We start from the raw sequence: 20773 nt of genomic DNA on the forward strand, positions 1-20773 counted from the left end.
AAATAAGCCAAGCATTTGTGGGGTAAAAGAAATTAAGTTTACRTGAATAAAAAATTTCTTTAGAAATGCTTATGCATGCATCAAAGCAGATAAAAGTAATGATRCTTCATGATTAATGTGACCATTCATGACTAGGAAAACATCCAATTTCAAAAATTTTTAAGCAATCCAATGATTTCTTAAGATATACCAGATAAATTTGATATATTGCTGTTTGATAATGGATGCTCTATGAAATATAAAATAAGTTATTATCAGTGTATGAGATGATATTATAAAGTATTTGCTCATCTTTAGATGATGCTTTTAATGTACAGTTGGATATTTCATGCCACCTTTTTGTTCCTGAAATAAGTTGTATCCTTAAAATCAAATGCCTGATAATACTTAGTCTATTGTCATCCTCTTCTTTCTTTTTTGCTATTCAGCAAAGAAGATGAGAATATGACAAAATATTTTTTCCTTTCTGCTTTGTTAAGGGAGTCAAAAAAGAAAGAGAAGCCACCTCGGACATTGGTCACCGCAGAAGGAAAAGCTCTGAATGTAAATGAGCCTAAGTATGTAAGGAGAACAATGCCATGAAGAAGTAAACCAGTACTAATGTCTTTATAGTTGATTTGGTCAAGTATTTCAAGATATATGACAATACAAAAATAAGAGGACTGACAAATTCCATGTGCAGTAATATATTCCTACTGAGGAGTGACTGAACTGAAGTTATATTCTCAGGCTAGAAAAAGAATTAGTTTTCAGTCATTAAAGTGATGAAGGGTGTTTAATTTACTATCTTCATCTCTGATGGTTGAAGAACTTGTTTTTCTCTAAAAGACATAAGATATTTTACTCTTTTCCCTTCTATGGTAAGGTTTTAGCGGAAAAAGTTTAACCAAAGTCTGACTTGAAGATAAATGTGTATGATTAGCCACTTTAAATGTGGAAAAATATGTCCAAGTACTATTTCTGGACAAAACCATTCTGTCCTCTGATGACAGTTGGAGACCTGGCAGAATTCAGCACGATACATAATTCGCTTGTTTTGCATGAGATCCTTTCCTTTGACACTGTGAATGGGGTCTGTCGCAAGAGTAGCTGGTGCTATGGGGAAATCTCGCGGTTTTTATTGTTGACAAAGGCACTAGGACATTCAGCTGTTTTAGAAAGAGCTTCCAGAGACATCAGCCATGTGTTATCATTGGTTTCATTGGAACCATGCTTTTTTTTTCTAATGGAAARCAGGAGACGGAGTGCAGACCCTGYTTCCTTATAAATGCTCCCCAAACAGCCTCCTACAGGAGGCTGTGATCCAACAGTRGGCTRTGGAGCAAGACATACCCTGTCTCCCGTTCTCTGAGTAGGTTTTTCCTTCTTAAGACTGGCTTAGCCACAAAAAACAAAGCTAAAAACTTGCTTACAAGTAGCATGAAGAACGCTTTTTAAATCTTGGAAGTTTATAAATCCATAAAAATTTAAGGTTTTCAGAAACTTTCATTATAGGATCAATGCATATTTTTCATTGGTGTAGGGAAAAATTAAAGGTAGTGGCAGGAGAGCTTGTGTTTATTCCAACCGTACCAAAATATGTTTACCATTGTAATTAAGTACATTTTTGCAAAAATGCATTGRCAGAAAGACAAAACATAATAATTTTCTAGTTCAAGGAAGACAAATATAGAATAGATTAAATTGTGTTGGTATTTAATTATGAATCTAAAAAGCAAAGACATTTAGAATAAAGCTCTACTTGTATCTTTAGAAGAAATATGGTYCCACAGAGTTCATTGTTAACATCACTACTGTTCCTTTCACTTGGGTTTTCTGGATTAGATTTTATTCTGTGGGTTGTCTAAGTAAAGCCAGGTCATTGAACAGTTTGTACTAATTTGATTGCAACAAGAATATCACAGCTCTTTAATTCAGTGCAATCTGAYAGTGTATCAGCGAGACATGAATTAAGAGTTGCTAGTAGATGGATAATGCTCTCCAAAATTTTTGCTTCATTGCAGAGATCTAGTAAARCAATGTCCAAACCACCTAATTTTTTTTGTTGTTTTTTGTAAGTTAGCAAGAGGAATAACTGCATGCTACTCCAAAAAGAAGGCTACTTGTCTTCCTCATTTCTAGCTAAGCTTCCACCAAGAAAATGTTACAATCCTCATTTTTACCCTTTATGTTTTAGTAAATTCTCCTCAAAATCTGTATTGTTGTAAGAGAAAGAARCATGCATGGGAAACAAAGCTGGATTTTATTCTTCTTTGCAGTTTTCCATTCAAAAATACTCATAAACTGAAAGCTYCATAAGCCTTCTTGAAAGCTGACTATATCGGAATACAGTAAAGCAAAGAGTAAAAAGTATATGTGGCAAATATTTGTTTTGCTGAGAAAATTTAGCCAAACTTAAAATCTGAACTTATTTCTGTTATCTGAACCCAAAGTATCTAAATATTTTAATGTTCCTGAAATATGCCAGATAAATTAAACTAAGTTAAACCATATCTAACCCTAAGGATAAGACATCTCATTTCTAAGTGGTTTTTAGTCTGGTATTTTCTCTACTTTAACACTTGGGAAACGTTTGAGTGCTTGAGCAGAACTTGTTGGTCTTTACAGACTTTATCTCCTTACAGTAATAGTAATAGATGTGGTTTTCAAATTATGGCTGGTAAGATTCTTTCACAATTTTAAGAACTCAGCCAGCAGATCACAAACTTATATATAACACGATCTACAGTCTCATTTTTAAAAAATGTTTTAAAGCTTGGAGAAGCAAGGATGCTTTACTTCGGAAATACATAGGCAGACATTTATGCTACCAGCAATTTAATTGCCATGAACAAATATGCAGATTTTTTACAAATTACAAGGTTAGAATTACTGAGTTCTAGGATCTTCATGCTTTTTATGATTTTTTTTCATGTCAGCATTAATACAGCCGACAAATTTCACCAGCAGGTGTCTCTCTTTCTGCATTGACAAACCGATTTTAATTTAACTGACCTTCAGCAGTATTTTTATTTCTGTTTCTTGAGTGTTGAGTGGGGAGAATAGAAAACAAATGTCAGACCGACCCKGGTTCAAATGCCAGTAGTTTTTCTATTTGTGTAGTAGAATTGCAACTGTTTCTAAAATGATAATATGACATATTGTCTAAATGGTATTTATATTAATCCAAAATTGCTAACAGTTTGATTTGAAGTATGCAGTAATGTTTTTTTTTATACACTCCACTTGTATTTACCCTGGAAGTGTTTCTTGTCTTATTAGGCTTCATTTCTCTTTGGAAGATGATGAAGAAAACAACCAATTCATCTTGGATCTTGCTGTTTACAGGTCAGAATTACTATTTATTTTTTCCTCTTCATTTTTGCTGTTCTTAAGTACTGGTATATAATATTTCAAATATACCCCCTCTTTGTGCATTGGGACTTTGCAAGAGGAAGACAAATAGCATAGGAGGTAATGGAACCCGTCTTGAAACCTGTGCCAAAGAAATGGGGCTGTATAGACCAGAGACCCTTCAGGCTGTTCTGTTCCCCTGAGTAAGCATAGTGTTTAACAGTCCTTTCTTGAGTTGACATTTTCTGCTGTCCACATGCAGGTTACCTCTGCGGCTGTCCAATTACGCTTACGTGAAATCCCTTCCATTCTTCACTGGCAGATTAAGATTATAGGGAATGGGGCTTTATGCCCATTCCCTGGCCCTAAAAGAAGTGCTGCAGTACAGTCATGATGTTCTGATTAAATTCTTTTCATCCTCAAGACAGGGTGTCCTTGTCAATAGTGCCTACTGGAAACAGTCCATGGCTCATGTATTTCCCAAACCATGCCAGGGCCATGTCTGGAAAAAATCTAGTTGAGCCAGGCCAAACTGTGACAAGGGATCCATCTATTTGAAAGTACAGTACACCTAAGCAGTACTGTGGCCTTGTGCTAAGTAGTATCATGCCCAAGGACTGGTTAGAAACTAACCAGCTTATTTTCCCCTAATAGGAACTTGTAATAATAAAGTTTCAACTAGTTTTCTAGTACAGAAACACTCTTCATGCCAGGGCTTGTTCCRTTAGAGCTCATTAATTTCCCTCAAAACAGGCCTACTCCATTGTTTATGAATTATAAGAATCAGGTTTGGAGCCTCAGAAAATCTGTTCAGTGCAATAAAATGTTGGATATGTTATAATATTCTGTGCTCTTTTGTGAGAAGTGCAAACTAAAAAGTTGGAAAAATTCACCTGAGAAGTAATGTTATAATAGAAGGGAAACAGGGGATGGGAGCATGTTCTTCTTTCAAATACTTTAAATCCTAATAATATTTCATATAACTTAATAACTGAAATTGCAGTTTGTAATTTAAAATCTGCAAAAGCATAATTAAAGAGTTATATAGTCTGAACTGCTTATTTGTTGGACTGTATTGTAGATTGCATTCATTTATTTATATTTCATTCTGAAGACATCTGGACACTTCTCTGCTTGATGTTGATGTCCAGCCAACTTACATACGAGTACTGGTGAAGGGAAAGGTTAGTGTTTTCTTCCTACATTCATTTTAAAGTAAGGGTTATGCTTACTGTGGCTATTGTTATTTATTTTCATTGTTTACTTCTGGCCTCTTACAGACCTCCACTGTGTTCCATCAGAATCAGTAGAGGCAAGTCTAGGTGCACAAGAACTCATCTTTGTTCATTGGAGTTTGATGGTATTTTTTAACTGACTTCAGCAGACTTTATATCTGATTTTTAGCAGTTACTAACCATGTGCACTGGTCTAGAAAAAAAGCACTTTCCTACTCACATTATTTTGGACCACATATAAACTTTGGAAGTGCTAACCAGAAGGGGTGCAAAGCCTGAAATAAAATTTGATTCTCTCTTTCTCTCCTTCTCTCTTCCTTTTTTTCCCCCTAACAATGTACATAATTCACTTATGATGAGAGCTTACTAGTTGCTCTAGGCTAGAGTTTAGCAATTTTACAATCTGAAATTTATAGCTGACAGAAAGAAATGGATGTATATTCTTTTGAAAGGGCCTTTAAAATATCATTCTGTTTTCTCTCTCTTCTCAAAGGTTATAATTTTATGTTAATTAAAAAAAAAAATCAAAGTACTTCTATAGTAAACCAAAATCCCTATTTATAACTATACCAACTGCATAAACAAAATTTCAGAATTACTTTATGTCTAAAATAGACTGGATAATCGTTCTCATTTAATTGCTAATATAAGTCAAGAATCATTTTATAATCTTCTTTAGAAATGTCACTTCAGGAATGAGAGCAATTCAATCATATACATATACTGTACTTGTAAGTAAAAGCTGTTTAACATGCTAATCATTTGTTAGGATTAGTTATAATATATTTAAAGTGAGAGGATTTAGACCTATATTGTGCTAAATATCAAAGTATATGACAGTGATGTTTCTGCATATGTTCTGTCCAGGTCAAAAAAAAAAAAAAAGGAGATTTTTAATATGTTACACTTAATCTCTAATTTTCTCTTAGCCATTTCAGCTTGTGCTCCCTGAGGAAGTGAAGCCAGATAGCAGCTCTGCTAAAAGATCACAAACAACTGGTCATTTAGTTGTCAGCATGCCAAAGGTATGTAAAATAATTTGGAGAGGCATCATGCAAAGGTACTTAAAGTGTTGGGAGTACTTTGGAGGTATTTCTGAGTTACAGGTAGCATCTGGCTAGCTAAAGGGGTTCAGGCAAACCCTTCTCATCAGAACATATTTCCCAAAGAAAGAGCTTTCCGTACAGGCAGTTAAATCACAGAGCCAAAACCTAAGATTAAGGATTCCTTTAAAGTTACATTATGAAAGTCAAAATTAATGGAACTGTTAATATTTTGTTTATTTGCAACAAAACCAGCTTTTTATATATGTAAATATTCTCTGCAAAACMTACAGTATTGTGGAGCCTCGTAAGAAGATGGATTTTTAAAATAACTGAAAATAAGCAACTTTTCTTTCTTTTTCCACTTGTGTGAAATATATTTTAAAAAATAGATTTATTTTTATTTATGTCTGGCATRCATATGCATGAAGAATACATTTTGGTTTGAGTACAGGGATGATACACTACTCTCAAGTCTCAGGTGGTCAGAACAAGACTTGCTTAATTCATTTCTCCTTCATGCCCTCCCTGCCTGGGAATGATCCACTGACCATCTGTACCAAGTCAGAGTTAGAGGGCTGTGGCAACCTGGTGCTTCAGTTGAAAGGTGCTGCAGAGCAGACCCAAGTACTTTAAAAAGCCTGGATAGAACTCATATTCCCCTAATATTTCTAACTCTGTGCCCTTCCATGTCACCTGTGCCCTGAGGTATGTGCATCAGATGTTTGCATGTATGGAGTCATGCTGATCAGAATTAAAGTCAATTGAGAGTTCCTCTGGCAAGTAAGAGCAAACTGGCTTAAAGTGATTTTTGTATCATCTCTCTTCCCTGCTCAGTTCTTGCAGCATAAATGAGAGCAAACTGAGACTAGGTCTGCCAAACATGTAGCTTTTCATGGCTATGCTCCCTTTATTTCTTCTCCAATGCATGTCTCCCTAGGGTTTTAGGAAATGTAGCAAGTACTCTGCATATGTAAATGATATTTTGCTTTTATAGGATGACATAATGAGAAGGTGAGGGAGACTCAAAGGTGGAATCATCTCCTACCCATTCCCACACATCTTCCAAAAATTTAGAGAATAGAGGGATGACGAGTAAGGAGGACTGTTCAAGGTGGGGAGGTCAACTTAGCTTACTGAAGTAGCCAGTGAAAGAGGTAATGAGTGGCTTGCCGGCAGCCAGTGGAAGTTTTGTGGACGTTAGAGAATAAATACAGGGAAGATGTAGTAGTGTGGAACCAGAACTGGAGCCAAGGGATAGGTATGAGTGGGGAATCTGAGTTGCAGAGGCATCAACAAGTTTRGGCCAGCATAGGCAGTATGCTGACAGAAATGGAAAAGCATTTAAGTTGAGATTAGATGCTGTCTGCTGCAGGACTGTGTTCTTTGACCKGCAGAAAGAGCAGAGGTGGATTGAAATTCTTGGGGCAGACATAGGGAGCTGGAAGTTTTAGGAAGGGAGAGAGGTCTGCAGATGAGGATGGAGTATATGGTGGGGTTCTGGGAGATGTGAGAGAAGTTAGCCAACTTCCCCAATCATACTTCCTTATCAAACTTCAACAGCGTGCTCTTCTGCCATTATGCCTTTGGAGGGTTGGGCTACTCTTAAGGCTTRTAGGACTATGTAGTCTCTATTGTCTTTCAGAAATAGGGTAGCCCTGCCAAAACATAGTTATAGGAAGAAATGAAATTTTTGGTGCTCTAGCCTTACCCTTCTASCCTCAGAATTTTCTCTGATGTGTAGGAGCAGTGGGACACGGTGCTACATATGGATTTGCCATGGTATATATCAATCACAGCATTTTCTTTTGAACAACTGGAAAGCCAATAGGTATTTTTTCTTCCAGAACATTATGGCTGACATTATCAACAGTATTTGAGAATGCTAATTTGATATCATCAACTCAGTATTCATTCTTTTTAGCTAGATTATAAAAAAGCAGAGTTCATGCAAGTTCTTTCAGGATGTATCAGTGATAAGACAAGCCTAAGGACTCCATTCCACTATGTTTAATCTTTCTGTTCCTGATAAAGTTATTCTCAAAATAAAGTTGTTTGTTTGCAACTAGATAAATGGTCTATCACATTCCTTAGGTAACTGAAATTTTATGAATACTATTAACTTAAAAATAGACTCCCATATTAGGCTTCCTGCAATATTATGAAAAGACCTATCTCTTATCAGTTATAGAACAAAAGCTAACTGAATTCAATAAGCATGTTTTTCACTTGCTTTAGTGAGTTTCTGAACAAGTTGCTAAACCTTTCAAAATTCATCTTCCAATCTGTTCATAGTTTCCTGTTCTTTAAAATGAGAAACAAAATCTCTTTTCTTGCCTCTCTGATGACCTTGCTATACCATAGATGTTGAGGATAGTAAATTCCACATGAAGTAAAAGAAAGCAATTCATTTTCACTTTTTTTCCAGAAACATTTTTCGTAAATGTAATACTTCTTGCCCAGCAAATCATTGCAGAATGGTTGTCTTGCTAAGACAGTCTCTACCAATATTTTTTGGAAGGTCAGCAAAACACGTACGAAGGATGCAACATTTAATGAAATGAAATAGTGTCACTTTTCAAATGCAGTGTTTATACTGTAATAATCTTAATCACCTGTACAGAGATTTTGCATGACTAAAGAGCTGATAGCAATTACATTGTACATGCTTCAGTTTCTGGGAAAAATGTTTGGGACATGAAGCTTTTCAAACTTTGACCCTCCATGCTCTGGCAGTGTTATCTTTGCAGGTGATGCAGGAAAAAAATGATAGTTTCTTTAATAGAATTTGGCCAAAATTGGCATAATAAATCAGTGATTTTGTAAAATGCTATCACTAGATTACACCAATGGCATTTTAATTAATGTCTGAGAAATGGCATAAAAAATCCGTGTTATTAGCAAGTACAGTTTTTATTTAGAATTCTGAGACATTCTGTGCCATGTTTTACAAGGTTAAAATATAATTCATTCAAATAAAACTTTACTTTCATTATTTTAGTGAATCAAAGCACAAAATTTAGGGATTTTGATTTCCACTTTATTATATAAACAGTCACAAATGAATTCTGACAGCTTTTTATATCTTGGTACCTCAAAAGCATTAGAAACTTAAAGATCAATGAAAGTTAGATTCCATAATCACTTTTAAAATAGTGAGTTATACAAGTCAACATACAGTTTATTTGACAGAATTTCAACATATAATTTTCACTTACCTAGGYATGGAAAATGTAGTAATATTTCATTACCATCTAAGACATGTCCAGCTATGGAACCCTAGAAATCTATTCATCCTTCATAATAAATGCTTTAGGGAAACTCTGTTAATCAATGGAACTCACCCTGTAGAAAAAGAAATCCACTGCATGAAAAAATTGCAGACTGAAAAGATGACTCAGCTTAAAAATACTGTTTTCGCAAATTCCTTCTATTTGCTCAAATATATTCCAGCTTCTGTTTAAAAAATCCATTTCTAGAGTTCTCTGGATGATGTTTTTAAAAGCACTCTCCTTTCTATTTTCTAATTAATCCAAAYAGCTATAGTTTCATAGGATTTATGTCAGAAAGCTTCATTATATTCATGTATTCTGTCTTCCTGTATATCACAGGCCTTAAATTTCATTCAGTTATTTTTCTATTGAGCACAAAGTCCTATATTTRGCCACAGTTGAAGCTATGGAAGTTCTGTTTTTGAGAACAGTTATTCTCACTTGATCTAAGTCACTAAGAGATGGATAGTCAGCCACTGTCTTGGTGAAGCTCACATATCATTGTTGCGTATGGGGATGTGTTTCAAAGACAAGAAAAATAAGAAAATATCACTTAAAATTTCTYTTGACTAGAGGCAGGAGGACATCTTTTGAGCCAAAGAGGTTTTGAGTCAAATGATATTAGATAATTGATAATAGGTGCTCTGGTAGGCAAATCCTAATCCTTGCCCAAGTTCCAGGATCACCTCTTGTCAAGGAGGCCCTTTCTACTGATTGCCGAATCAGCAAGTTTCCTCACCATCCTTGACAACGTGCTCTGAGGGCAAAGTAAGATACATTACTCTGAAGGCGATCAAAGAAATGAATTACTTTCACAAGAGCAGAATGTTATGGGGTCTCCTGAGAAGAACAGGAACTTCCAATAAAACAGACTTTCCTTCAATGTAGTATATACAAAATCAGAGGAGATCAGCTTCTTAAAAACGCATTTGAGAAATGAACTATAGAAACTTCTTGCATGTTTTGGAACTAGAAACAGGGAAACAGATAACCTTTTGCCACAGGAGATAATATACCTCTACCAGCCAAGGTCTTGGACCTGTTTTTTTGTGAGAAAGGTAATCCATTTGGACTTCAAACTTTAGATTCTGTTTTAGCAAAGGAGCTGAGGGAGGTTATGGTCACTCAGGTCTTTTATAAGGAATGAAAGAGGTTCATATTGCAGCACAGACTAACAGATTATTTTCTTTAATAAAAAGGTCTGAACTAGCACAGGGACRCGAGAACTGAAATACAAGCGTGAAGCACATCATGAACAAGTTATCTACTGAGGGAAGCAATAACGTGCATTATTAACATGGCACTTAAAAAAGAGAACATGTATTTATATACTTGTGTGTGTATGTATATATATATTATATATATATATATATATACACACATGCATGTACTCATTATATATTTAAATATAATTTCATTGAGATCGTTTGGTTAAAATTGCCTTGGTGAGGAAGCATCAGAAAGTGTTAAAATCTTAACAGGATAAGTGTCATAAGTGTCATAAGAGATTTTTTTTTTTTTACGCCCTGTTTATTTTCTATTTTTAATAAATTATTTAAATGCTTATGAGCCTAAATCTCAACTTTTTTGTGAGAATTGTGGCTGTGTATTTTTATTTCAGGCTAAAGAAATAATCCTGGCTAAACAAAAAGTGTCAGCTTCAATCAAAACATCGGACAGCAATACACTGCAAAAAAATACAAGAAGGTAATTCCATTTTTCCTTTCCTGTTAGTTTTATTTTTTTGTACTTTAGTTATTCACTTGCCAGAATTGTGCTGCTTTATCGAGTAAATTATTGTTGAAAGTACGAAAATATTGATTTGTATAGAGTAAAGCTATGTATAAAAGCTTCAGACTAATGGCCTGTCTGGTACTGTTTATAAAGTTATCTGCTCCAATAGCAGAGCCAAAAAAGCACTTATTTCTGCAATCAGTTTTGTTCCATCAGCTCATTCAGATTATTAAACTAGCATACACTAAATCCAAATCACCTACTGCGAATTGCATCTGCAGAGCTCCTTGCTGTGTAGCCCAAGTCTCAAAACTATTTAGAATGCAATGATTTTGAATCTCTCACATGAATTTTTTGAATCTCTCTCATGAAGTGGTCGCTGCTAACGTATACCAGTTGAGCCATTGCACTAGTAAATGGGATCAAAAAGCAATTTGACAAGGTTATATAACATAGGTCCATCCTATTAAATGAAGTGTAAACTCTAGCTCTTGGAATCTTTCAGCTGGTGACTGCCAGAAGCAAGCAAGTCTTAAGGATGTGCAATTTGTTATTCTTTCCTCCTAGTAAGTGTTATTGGCCATTGCTAGAGACAGGCACTGGGGCAGCTGGGCACATGGTCTGAGCAGGTACAGATACTATGACATATATTCTAAACTTTTTCCTTTTTTTCTTACTCTAAGCAGTGGCATTCATACCAGAACAAGCTGTAGTAACAGTAAAGTTTGTTAAGCGTTAATATTTGAAAGGCTGTATTTGTTTCCTTGTTTGATTTCATTGTGGTGCATATTAATGGAAAAGCTAAATAGTCAGTAAAAATTATCATTATTGATCATGTGGATTCTTTCTGTTCTTATGATTTAGGACCATTAGCCAAGTGACTCTGCAAGGGTCACTTATGTCATTATTTCTGTTTTTTTAATTTCTTATTTTTAAAAAAGATCAGCCGTGTATTCTTTTCTTAATTGACCTGCATGATGAGCAGCTGATAGGGTACTGCAAGAACTTGTGAAGATATTGCTAATGACACAAATGCATTGCATCCTTTCCTTAGGCAGCAGTGATTATGACAGTGCCCCTTCTTGATTACTGAGGATTTCTAGTATATTTTAAAAGGTCCGAGCCAAAGTAGTGGATACTTACTTTCCAAAAGCAATGTCTCTTTCCAGCAGAAATACAGCTGAAGCCTTAGAAACATTTAAAGGAATCAATTAACAAAAATGTCTCAGTTTTTCTCCAAGGGAAGACTAGATCTTCCTTCTTTAGATACCAGACACAATCTCTCTTCCAAATGGATTCTGCCAAACAGTAAAAGCTCTGTCAAATAGTGGGTGAGGGATATATATTTTCTTAGCACCCTCTCTGTGCCTTTAGTTTTGACTACASAATAAATAATTAAATAGAAGTAACGATGGGGACAAGTCCCCTTTCCTGCTAGCTGATGATCTAAAGCTACTCCATGGCACAGCAGAAGGACAAGTTCTTGTGTTTGACTTCAGTACAGGTTTGAGCAATTATAAACTTGCTTACTGAAGTTTTTGAAGCAAAAATACAAATTTTACTGTTAAATATTAGAGGAAGATACATCACAAAATCAGAAGTGGGAAAGAAGTATTTTGAATTATAGTTCTTACTAAAAATTTGACCTCTTTAGCTGGAAAGTCACTGACTAGCCAGATGTTAAAATTTGTTGAATAGTTGTCTCTTAGATTACAGAAGAACATTCATTACAGTGATTTCACTTGATGGCTACAGATATCTTAGCTAAATTCTCTKTCAGACATATAATCTACTAAACTATAATGCAGTGCTTTAAATCTCTTTCTTTAACTCTTGTTAGCTAGATTACATGATGATACTGTCATTACTTCTGCCACATAAAAGAGATTTCTTCAGTGATTGTATTCATAACTGTATTTCAAATTTTCAAAGAGACAAGTTTCCTTGGAAGGAATTTGACGTATTGATTTATAAAGCCTCTATTAATATAGCAGCTGCTAATGCCATAGTCTTTACTGTACCTGTCCTCACAATTCATTTGTGAGGTAGAGAAGTTGAGTTTATCACAGTTTCACAGGTGAAACTCAAATATAGGAAGGAATTGACTTTTCTAGAGTCATCCTGGAAATTTTAAAAGTAACAGTTACATGAAGTTGATAATACTTGTCTTATACCCTAAGCTTCAGACTATTCTTCCTTTATCATGTTGGAAAAGAAAAAAAAAAAAAGAATTAAATGAAACTCAAACTGTATCTAAATGTAAATTTATACACTCTTGAATCCTTCCAGTAAAGAAAGGAGGTAAATATAGGAGATTCCTTATTCTTTGTTTTTCACTGTAATTCTTCATATGCAGAGGTAAAGAAATACAGCAGAAGTGTCTTATGAGTTCATTTAATGAGTTAAAGGATTTCACAGACACAGAATTAAAAATAAATCAGCAGGTTCTGGTCTATACACAGCTGTTGCAATGAATGATTGAACCATGTAAAGCAGAGGTGATGTTTTCTACTTGAATAGTTAAAGCATTGCAAACCTTACTRTTATGTCTTTCTACTCTTAGCTAAGCAAGATTGCACTGGTTAACTAAGCTAGCAGCAACTATAGACAATACAGCATAACGCATTAAGTTAAAAATGTGGTTTACCTTCCATTAGAATAGCTTCTTAGTGGCAGAGTGTAATTTATGGCTTTTTTGTTTTTTTCTTTTATACCTGAATTCTTAAGAGGGGGAAAAAAAAGTTCTTATGCTACTGGAACCTCCACCTGTCTGTCTGCCAGTACATACATAATTCAAACAGGTTATCCAATTTCAGCGAGATTTGACTAGTTGGGAGAGACATCAARTATATAAAATTCCTGTAGCTTTCATTGAACTCAAGGCCAAGAAAAATTGGTCGTTTTTAATCATTTTATTGGATTTTAATTCCAACCTTTGTCTAACAAGCACTTCATCACTTCTTTTGTGGGTTACAATTTCACAATGATGTACAAAAATTATTTTACTTACCTTGGAGAATTGTTTCTTATTTTTAGTTCAGCTCTTTTTCATTTATTGACAAGCAAAAAAAAAAAAAGGCTGATTATTTCAAAAGCTCTGTGCAAGTCTCTCACTGGAGATCTAAGAGTGTCACTGGAGACGAGACTTACTGGGAAGCCCTGATTTACTGGGTGACCCTGATATAGCTTGGTTCATTTTGGTGGAGAAGATGCAAAAAACAAATCTGTCAGAGAAAACTGTAGGTGTAAGGGTAGGAATCTTATCTTGTGTGTGAGGAGTCCTAATTTGAGTGCTTGAAAGAATTCTTGCAAAGTGTAGGAATACTCCCCTCCCTGTCCATGGACTTAATGGCTGARGATCTCTCTCCCAGTCTTGCATTTCTGCAGGTAACAGAAAGGGATAGAAACGTGACAAGCTGGAAAGCAGAGAACATGATATTGCAAAGGTGCAAACAGTAGAACAAAATGAATAATGTCTCAAGACTGGGAGTGTGAGATAAGGTGAAGTCAGAACTTGAGTGGAGGCATAGACAAACAAACACACCCTAAGGAATGGCAAGAGGATTTACCTGATCTTTCAAAACCAGAATTCACCATCACTTCTGCTCCTAAACCAAACATAAACATTTTAACTTGAAGAAAGCTAAGTGTATCTGAAATGTGGCCTGAAYAGGAGGTGAATAAATATGTGGAAGGGTCACAATTGGCAAATCCATTATTTGTCCTACTGACATGTAATGTGTGGTCTCAATAAAGACCTGGCAGTAGACTGCAAATCTGGAGAGTTGAACAGCATTACAGAAATATCTTTTCAGGCTATATCTTTTCAGTTTGTTAACTGTTATGAAGACATGAACTTTCACCACGCAATTTATGTTGTCTGAGAAGGGAGTTCAACTGGCCTCTTAATCAGGAAGTGGAGTCAGGTATGATTAAGCAACATATTAAAAAGGCTTTTTACCTCAATTGAGCTTAAAGTATAGTTTCATTTGCATTCTCATAAAAGCCCAGAGCTAATCAAAGTAGAGAGTATACATCTCTATTGTTTGATTAATGAGGAGGATGAAAGGTGGGGCATCTATGGAATGATTTGAAAATTCATTTGCACACACAAAGATCTGGTAATCCATAACTGTAATAAGAGTGAGGAGGCTTTAAAATAAGGAGAGCTGTTCTGGAGGATAACATTCTCAAGAATACTGTTGAGTTAACCTTTGATTACTACAACTTAAAGTCGTCTTGAGAACTCTTGTCCTTTTCAGATAAGGAGTACAAGGGCAGGTATACTTTAAGGTTTCTTTGCAGCTTTCCAKAACTTTGTAATCAAAATCTTAATATCTTGCTAGAATAAAGCATGTTTTCAATGTAAGATTCCCTAATGTCTAAACTGGACTCAACTATGACTGACAAATTAACAGTGCTTTTAATTTTTCTGAGATAATGAAATAGTGAGAATAAGTTGGTAATATAGACAAACCCAGAAACTCAAGGTAAATTCAGGAACTGTAGGAGTTGGAGCATGTCTCTTGCCAACAGTCAAGGTCAGTTTGAAATTTGGTATCTTTAAGTGTCTGTGAAAAAGAAGGCAAAGGGCAAACCAGCAAATAGATAACTTGAAAAAACATCCATATCAACAAAGTGTACATATAGATGCTGTAAAGGGGAATTAAGGTCGAAGTCTCTAACATCGTAAAATTACTTCTGAAAGGCTGCAAGCTGTTTTTGCTGGTGTTGCTTAATACTGATATCATCACAGTCCCAGTGATGTTGTTTGGGACAATGGTCCATTACAGTAGGCACAACAAACAATCAGCAGAAGTAATCTTTTCTACCACCTGCAGATTGTGCCTTTCTTATTTCCTGTTCAGAAACAATATAGTTTTCTTGTTCTGATCCCTATGATATGCAAGGTTTCTGTTGTCCACAGAATTCTGATCTTGATCAGTTTATGAAAGAGATTGTGTGCTGTGATTTCCTGCAAAGATAAAGGACTAAACTGAGGACCTGGGAAGTTCCAATCTGGTGTTCTTACATATCACCTTTCTAATAAACCGTGCTTTGACCTCCAAAATTTATAGCCAGGAAGATAAGTTATTCAAAAGTTGATGGATTTAAAAGTTTATTTTGGTTAGACTTGAAACTTCAACATTGGCTAAGCAGGGGGGAGAGCTAGATGATCTAATATGATTCCTTCAGGTTTTGTTTTCTGAAAAAGTTAATCTAGAATTCTTCTAATTCAGTGTATTCACCTCAGTAATGCAAACCATGAGTCTCACTGTAGAAATGAAAACTCAGAAGTTGCAGGTTGAAAACTTTCACTCACCTTTAAAATGTCATAGATTTTTTTTTCCAGTTAAACTTCTTTTCAGKTTTCAGATGATGAATTCATATAGTAGCTATCATGTATTTTACTTAGGGAATTCACAGATTTGCATTTCAGATCATTATCCTATTTTTAATATCATCTCAGTAGAGATAAACTGCAAAAGCTGCATGAATACAGTTGAAAATGTCACRGTAACTATGATTTTCTCTGTAACTTTTATAAATGTGGGTGTTGGTATTATACATGTTCTTAGTCTGATGATTATGATTATGAGAGGTATTTGTCTTTTAGAACAGGATGGCCTGGACATCAGCAGCATTTTGTTTATCAGAACTTCTTACCAGTGATTTGTCAGTTCTTCCTGACTGTAGTCTAGTCCTTGAAAATTGAAGTTAGTTCCACCAATCATTGTGCATTCATTTCTTCCCAAGATTCACTGATTCTGAAGACTCTGAATTTCTACTGAAATTCAGAAGCTGAAAAAGTAGATTATAACTGTCAGGTCTTTAAAATATCAAATTTGGGGATTAAGAATTKTGTGAACATAAGTGTAAATTATCAAAAAACATCAAATTATCAGATATATGTTCTGCCACATACCTGATCGCTCAGCAGGCTGACATAGTTATTTAGAGTTGAGGGACTTATTGCCATTTCTTTATTGTGAGGTCTTTTTATTTTCTTTTAAAAGTCATTGCTGAACTGTGTAAAGCTATAAAAAGCCTTCCTAAGGAAAAAAAAAAAAACTTAAAATCCTTAAAATTGAGATTTCCAGACAAGTGATGTAGTTGGTCCTGCCAGAGATTTTACTGTCCTCATCACTGTTGTCTTACTGTTGCTCATGAAGGAGCTTCAGCAACMAGATTGCTTGTATTCTGATAGTTAGAGTTACGTGGAAAAAAACATCTAGATGACCTAAAACTTATTCTTTCTTCCAAAAATTGTCAGCTGCTTAATCTTGACATCATCGGTATGCCTGTTTTTGCACAGATTAGATGATGAGAGAGGAGGAGGTTACCAGCAGATATATGTGTCAAAGCTGCAATGACTTCAGTATAACTGAGTGTTGACGTCAGCTAAAGATTTGTATCATGACGGTACCATGAAGCTATACTGTAAGTGTGGGTACCAAAGAGCTACTCCTTTTACCAGAAAGGAAATCCTTGCTTCCATTATATGGAACACAGCTTGACCCTGCTTCTATTGGGCAGTGTGTTGTTATATGAAGGTACATGAGGATAGATGAGGTAGATGAGGATACATTTCTACTCTGCTGCACCAGTTTTCCATTGCCATGGTGTTTGTTAAGAACTCTGTATCAGTCACACAGTTTTAGAGCTCTAAACAGTATCAAAGCAGCATTGACCCCTAAAAAAGTATCAGAACAGTATACATTCAACTCTGAGGTAAAAGACCTATAATTTACCTATCTCCTTCCTTTCCTTCACAAAAAAACCCTCAGCCTAGAAAAGAAACCAGTCCTAAATTTTTACAGGCCTTTTCGGAAAGATCTCATTTGTCTCATCCTGCATYAGCATATCCAAAAATGATAATCCAAAAATGCAATCTTCCAACAATAGTCTAATTAGAAACAAGTATAGAATATTTGATTATCTGTATATAAGTACATGACAAAAACACTTTCTTTTTGGATACCCAAATCCCCATTGCTTGATTCTTAGTCTTTCCTATTGTCAGTCACTAATAGACATTCATAGATAGCATGTGCTGATTAAATTTTGAGAATGATTGATGTGTATAATCCTTTCATAGCTTGTTGACATGGCCTGTTAGTAATGACACTCACTGTTAATTAGTTTCTTGTGYATTTAAATGTATTCTGCTGGTAAGCAATAAGCTATTCAAACTCCATAAAGTTTATTGTATTTTCATGACTAGTAATTTGTGACATTTCAGAGCTGTTGAACAAATCCAAAATATCACTACTAATTAAAATACATCAAATCARGGAAAATCTTTTCTACCATGTGACTGAAGCACACACTGAGGCTAATTAATTTTCATATTTATGCTTTTTTAGCTTTTTCTGAGGTGCTTCGGAGTGCTAAGTTCACACATCACAGACGCAAAGATAAGATTCTGGACAGAGTGTGCTCCTTTTGGAGTCTCCCCAATAGCTACTAATAAAGTGATTCAAGGTCACAGCACATCTCACAAATTACACAAGAAACAAAAACATTTATTGCCTCTTGGGAATGAACATTTTCTAGAATGTTGCCCCAAAATGAATCCACTTTTATTTCATTAAGCTGTCTCATATAATAAAAAATCTAGCGTTATAAATTGAAGAACATTCAGGGTGAAGAAATAGGAAGAGTTGTCTTGTATCTGTCTTCATTACCCATAAAATTCTCCTCTGAATAGTTTTTGTTTGTTTGTGCCATTTGTGGGAGAAGGTTATCCAGATTATTAAAACAGGGGGCTCTCCAGTTGTCTCCTGCTCAGCAAAATSAGCAAATAATTCCCTTGGCACAAGAAGAATCTGGTGGCATAAGGCTGACAGAGGTGGTTAGGCTGATTACCACCTCTTCTGTCAGTCGCATTTCCCTCGGCACTGGCGTAGCAGGAAAGGAAGAAGTCTGCCATGAGTCCCTCTGCATCTCTCCTCCACTGGGACGGAGATCATGCACGCAGATGTGTGCTGGGATGTCTGTTCAGGCCCCAGAGGGGCTTGATGGAGCAAGGCTGGCAGCCTTTTGGCAGCTCCCTGACAAAACTCTCTCTTTGTTCTAATAACTAAAGATAGTGTATTCACAGKCATTCTTTTCAAAAAATATTTTATTCAGCTAAAAACTTTTAATATAGTTTATTTACATATTTTACATATTTACATCAAAGAAATGCATTTTTTCATCCAGTGGCTTTGCTACCTCTTCCTTTGTTCTAGTCCTGTTGAACCGTTCTGATCTCCTGGGCAAACGTAGTTTTCTCACATCTTTGAAGAATGGTGTACTGCCTTTTGTAATGCTGAGCTTGGATGACCCAATGTATAAAAGAAAAGTTAGTACTGGGATATACAAATGATGTTGGAATTTGCAGAAATTAGAACATCATTGTACAGTTACATTTCCATTTTCCCRTTTTTCCTGTAAACAGTTACAAATTGCTTGAAAACAGATGAGATCTTTTCCATGTAAGTGTTTTAGCTCCTCTGTTAGAAAAAAACAGTTGCTTTAAATGCTGCAAGACAGCAAGTTTAAGAATATTTAAAATCTCTGATCATGATGCAATATATGTTGCCTTATTGAGTGGACTGTACACATCTTTAAGTGTGATCTAAAAGAATATCCATAACATGGTTTGAATCAGGAAATTCTGTTATAATTCTGACCGTGCTAATAATTTCATTCAAAATTTGCTCATCATATRAACATTGTTAGGCTTCATATAGCCAAAACATAAGAATTAGCTGATATAAGCAAATAAATTAGTACAATTATATTTTCTCTCTAAATAAAGGTGTATTTCTGTTTTCCAAGGTTTAATCTGTCATGTAGAAGTTATTAAACAGCTCCTGTGAAGGTACTGAGCTAAAAATGAACAACAAAAAGAAAGAAAAGACAATTTTTTCTCAAAACCTATCTTATTTCAGAAGCCAACCATTTATAATGTGATACCAGCAATCACCATGTGCTGAATTAAAACAAATCACAGGTGCCAAAAAATTAACTTTCAATATTGTTAGGCTAAGGTTTCTTTTGTACAAAATCTTAGAGATTTTATAGTGACTTTTCTGCGTTTACAGTGAGTTTCTGGTAACAGTCAATTTACAATTAATAAAATCTCTTAATCCTTCTTTAATTGTACTCGGCAACAAATCTCATATTGAAGTCAACAGGCTTATAAACAGCCCCCAAAATAGTGCTGTTACATTTAACACCAAAATTAAGTATTTTCCATTTGTTTCCCTCTCRTTGCAGAAGTGGACGAGTTGAGAAATTAGAAGTGGATCCTAGTAAATATTCATTCCCTGATGTGACAAAGATAATCCAAGAAAAGGAACGAATTGGACAGGGACCTATTAGGTTACAACCAGGAAAGATTACAGAGACTAAGAAGAGTTATGCTAATGTTGAAAATAGTGAAGATGTTCCACCCTTAATTTGAAATGTTCTCAATACTCTCTTTGTATGTGGCCTGTATGCCTGAATTGTTTTCATGACTCTATATGTAATGTAAGTATAATGTATGCTAAGGTTGGAGAATATTGCTACAGTTCTTATCATAAACTTTGTTAAACTTGTGTTTTATGCTGCTTTTTCTGTTAGTATATTGCTTCTATAAATTCTTTTTTCCAGACTGTTCACTTAGTAAGTCTCAAATCAGAATGGGGCTATATAAGTCAGATATTGTCATTGCTCCACAAAATTTACTGTCTAGCTTAAAACATGACATATTACTGTAGAAAAAGAGAAAAGGGAGGAAGGAAGTACTTGTAATAAGCTTTATGATTATTCTGACTAAACTGAAACTAGTTGAAATCTCTATGGATTCTTCCAGYGTCTTCTTTTTTTGTGAAAGACAACAGTCAAAGAAAACAGTGCATTCTTGGAATGAGAGACATTGCTGTAACTTAATATACGTCAGTGAATTTTCCAACATAACACAGAGCTCTGCGTCTGGAGCTGGTACGACAATGCCACTCCTTGAAGATGCTGGGAGAGGTTAATGCTGAACACAACATGCCAGAGATCTGGCASCGGGGCGGAGCTGGGAGAGATCAGCAAGGGCATTTTAGTTCCTCCTCATGCAGCTTTCTAAAAGGTTCCAGCTTCTTCAGGCTGCTTCAAAAAATAGCACAGTTAGTTG

The 20773-nt window shown here is 35.2% G+C and overlaps 1 protein-coding gene across 2 annotated transcripts in view; it reads left to right on the forward strand.

Moving 5' to 3' along the window:
• The window catches only part of LRRC6 (leucine rich repeat containing 6), a 34447-nt gene extending 14067 nt beyond the window's left edge, over nt 1-20380 (forward strand). For both annotated transcript variants that reach the window (XM_026057062.1, XM_026057063.1), the window contains 6 exons: nt 480-557; nt 3262-3327; nt 4448-4517; nt 5498-5593; nt 10505-10590; nt 19885-20380. In XM_026057062.1, coding sequence (XP_025912847.1) covers nt 480-557; nt 3262-3327; nt 4448-4517; nt 5498-5593; nt 10505-10590; nt 19885-20071 — 583 coding nt within the window. In that variant the 3' untranslated portion in view covers nt 20072-20380. The remainder of the gene's footprint in view (nt 1-479; nt 558-3261; nt 3328-4447; nt 4518-5497; nt 5594-10504; nt 10591-19884) is intronic.
• The last annotated feature ends 393 nt before the right edge of the window (nt 20381-20773 follow it).

This window comes from Apteryx rowi, unplaced genomic scaffold (assembly GCF_003343035.1).
Source record: "Apteryx rowi isolate R43461 unplaced genomic scaffold, aptRow1 scaffold_136, whole genome shotgun sequence".
Taxonomy (NCBI): domain Eukaryota; kingdom Metazoa; phylum Chordata; class Aves; order Apterygiformes; family Apterygidae; genus Apteryx; species Apteryx rowi.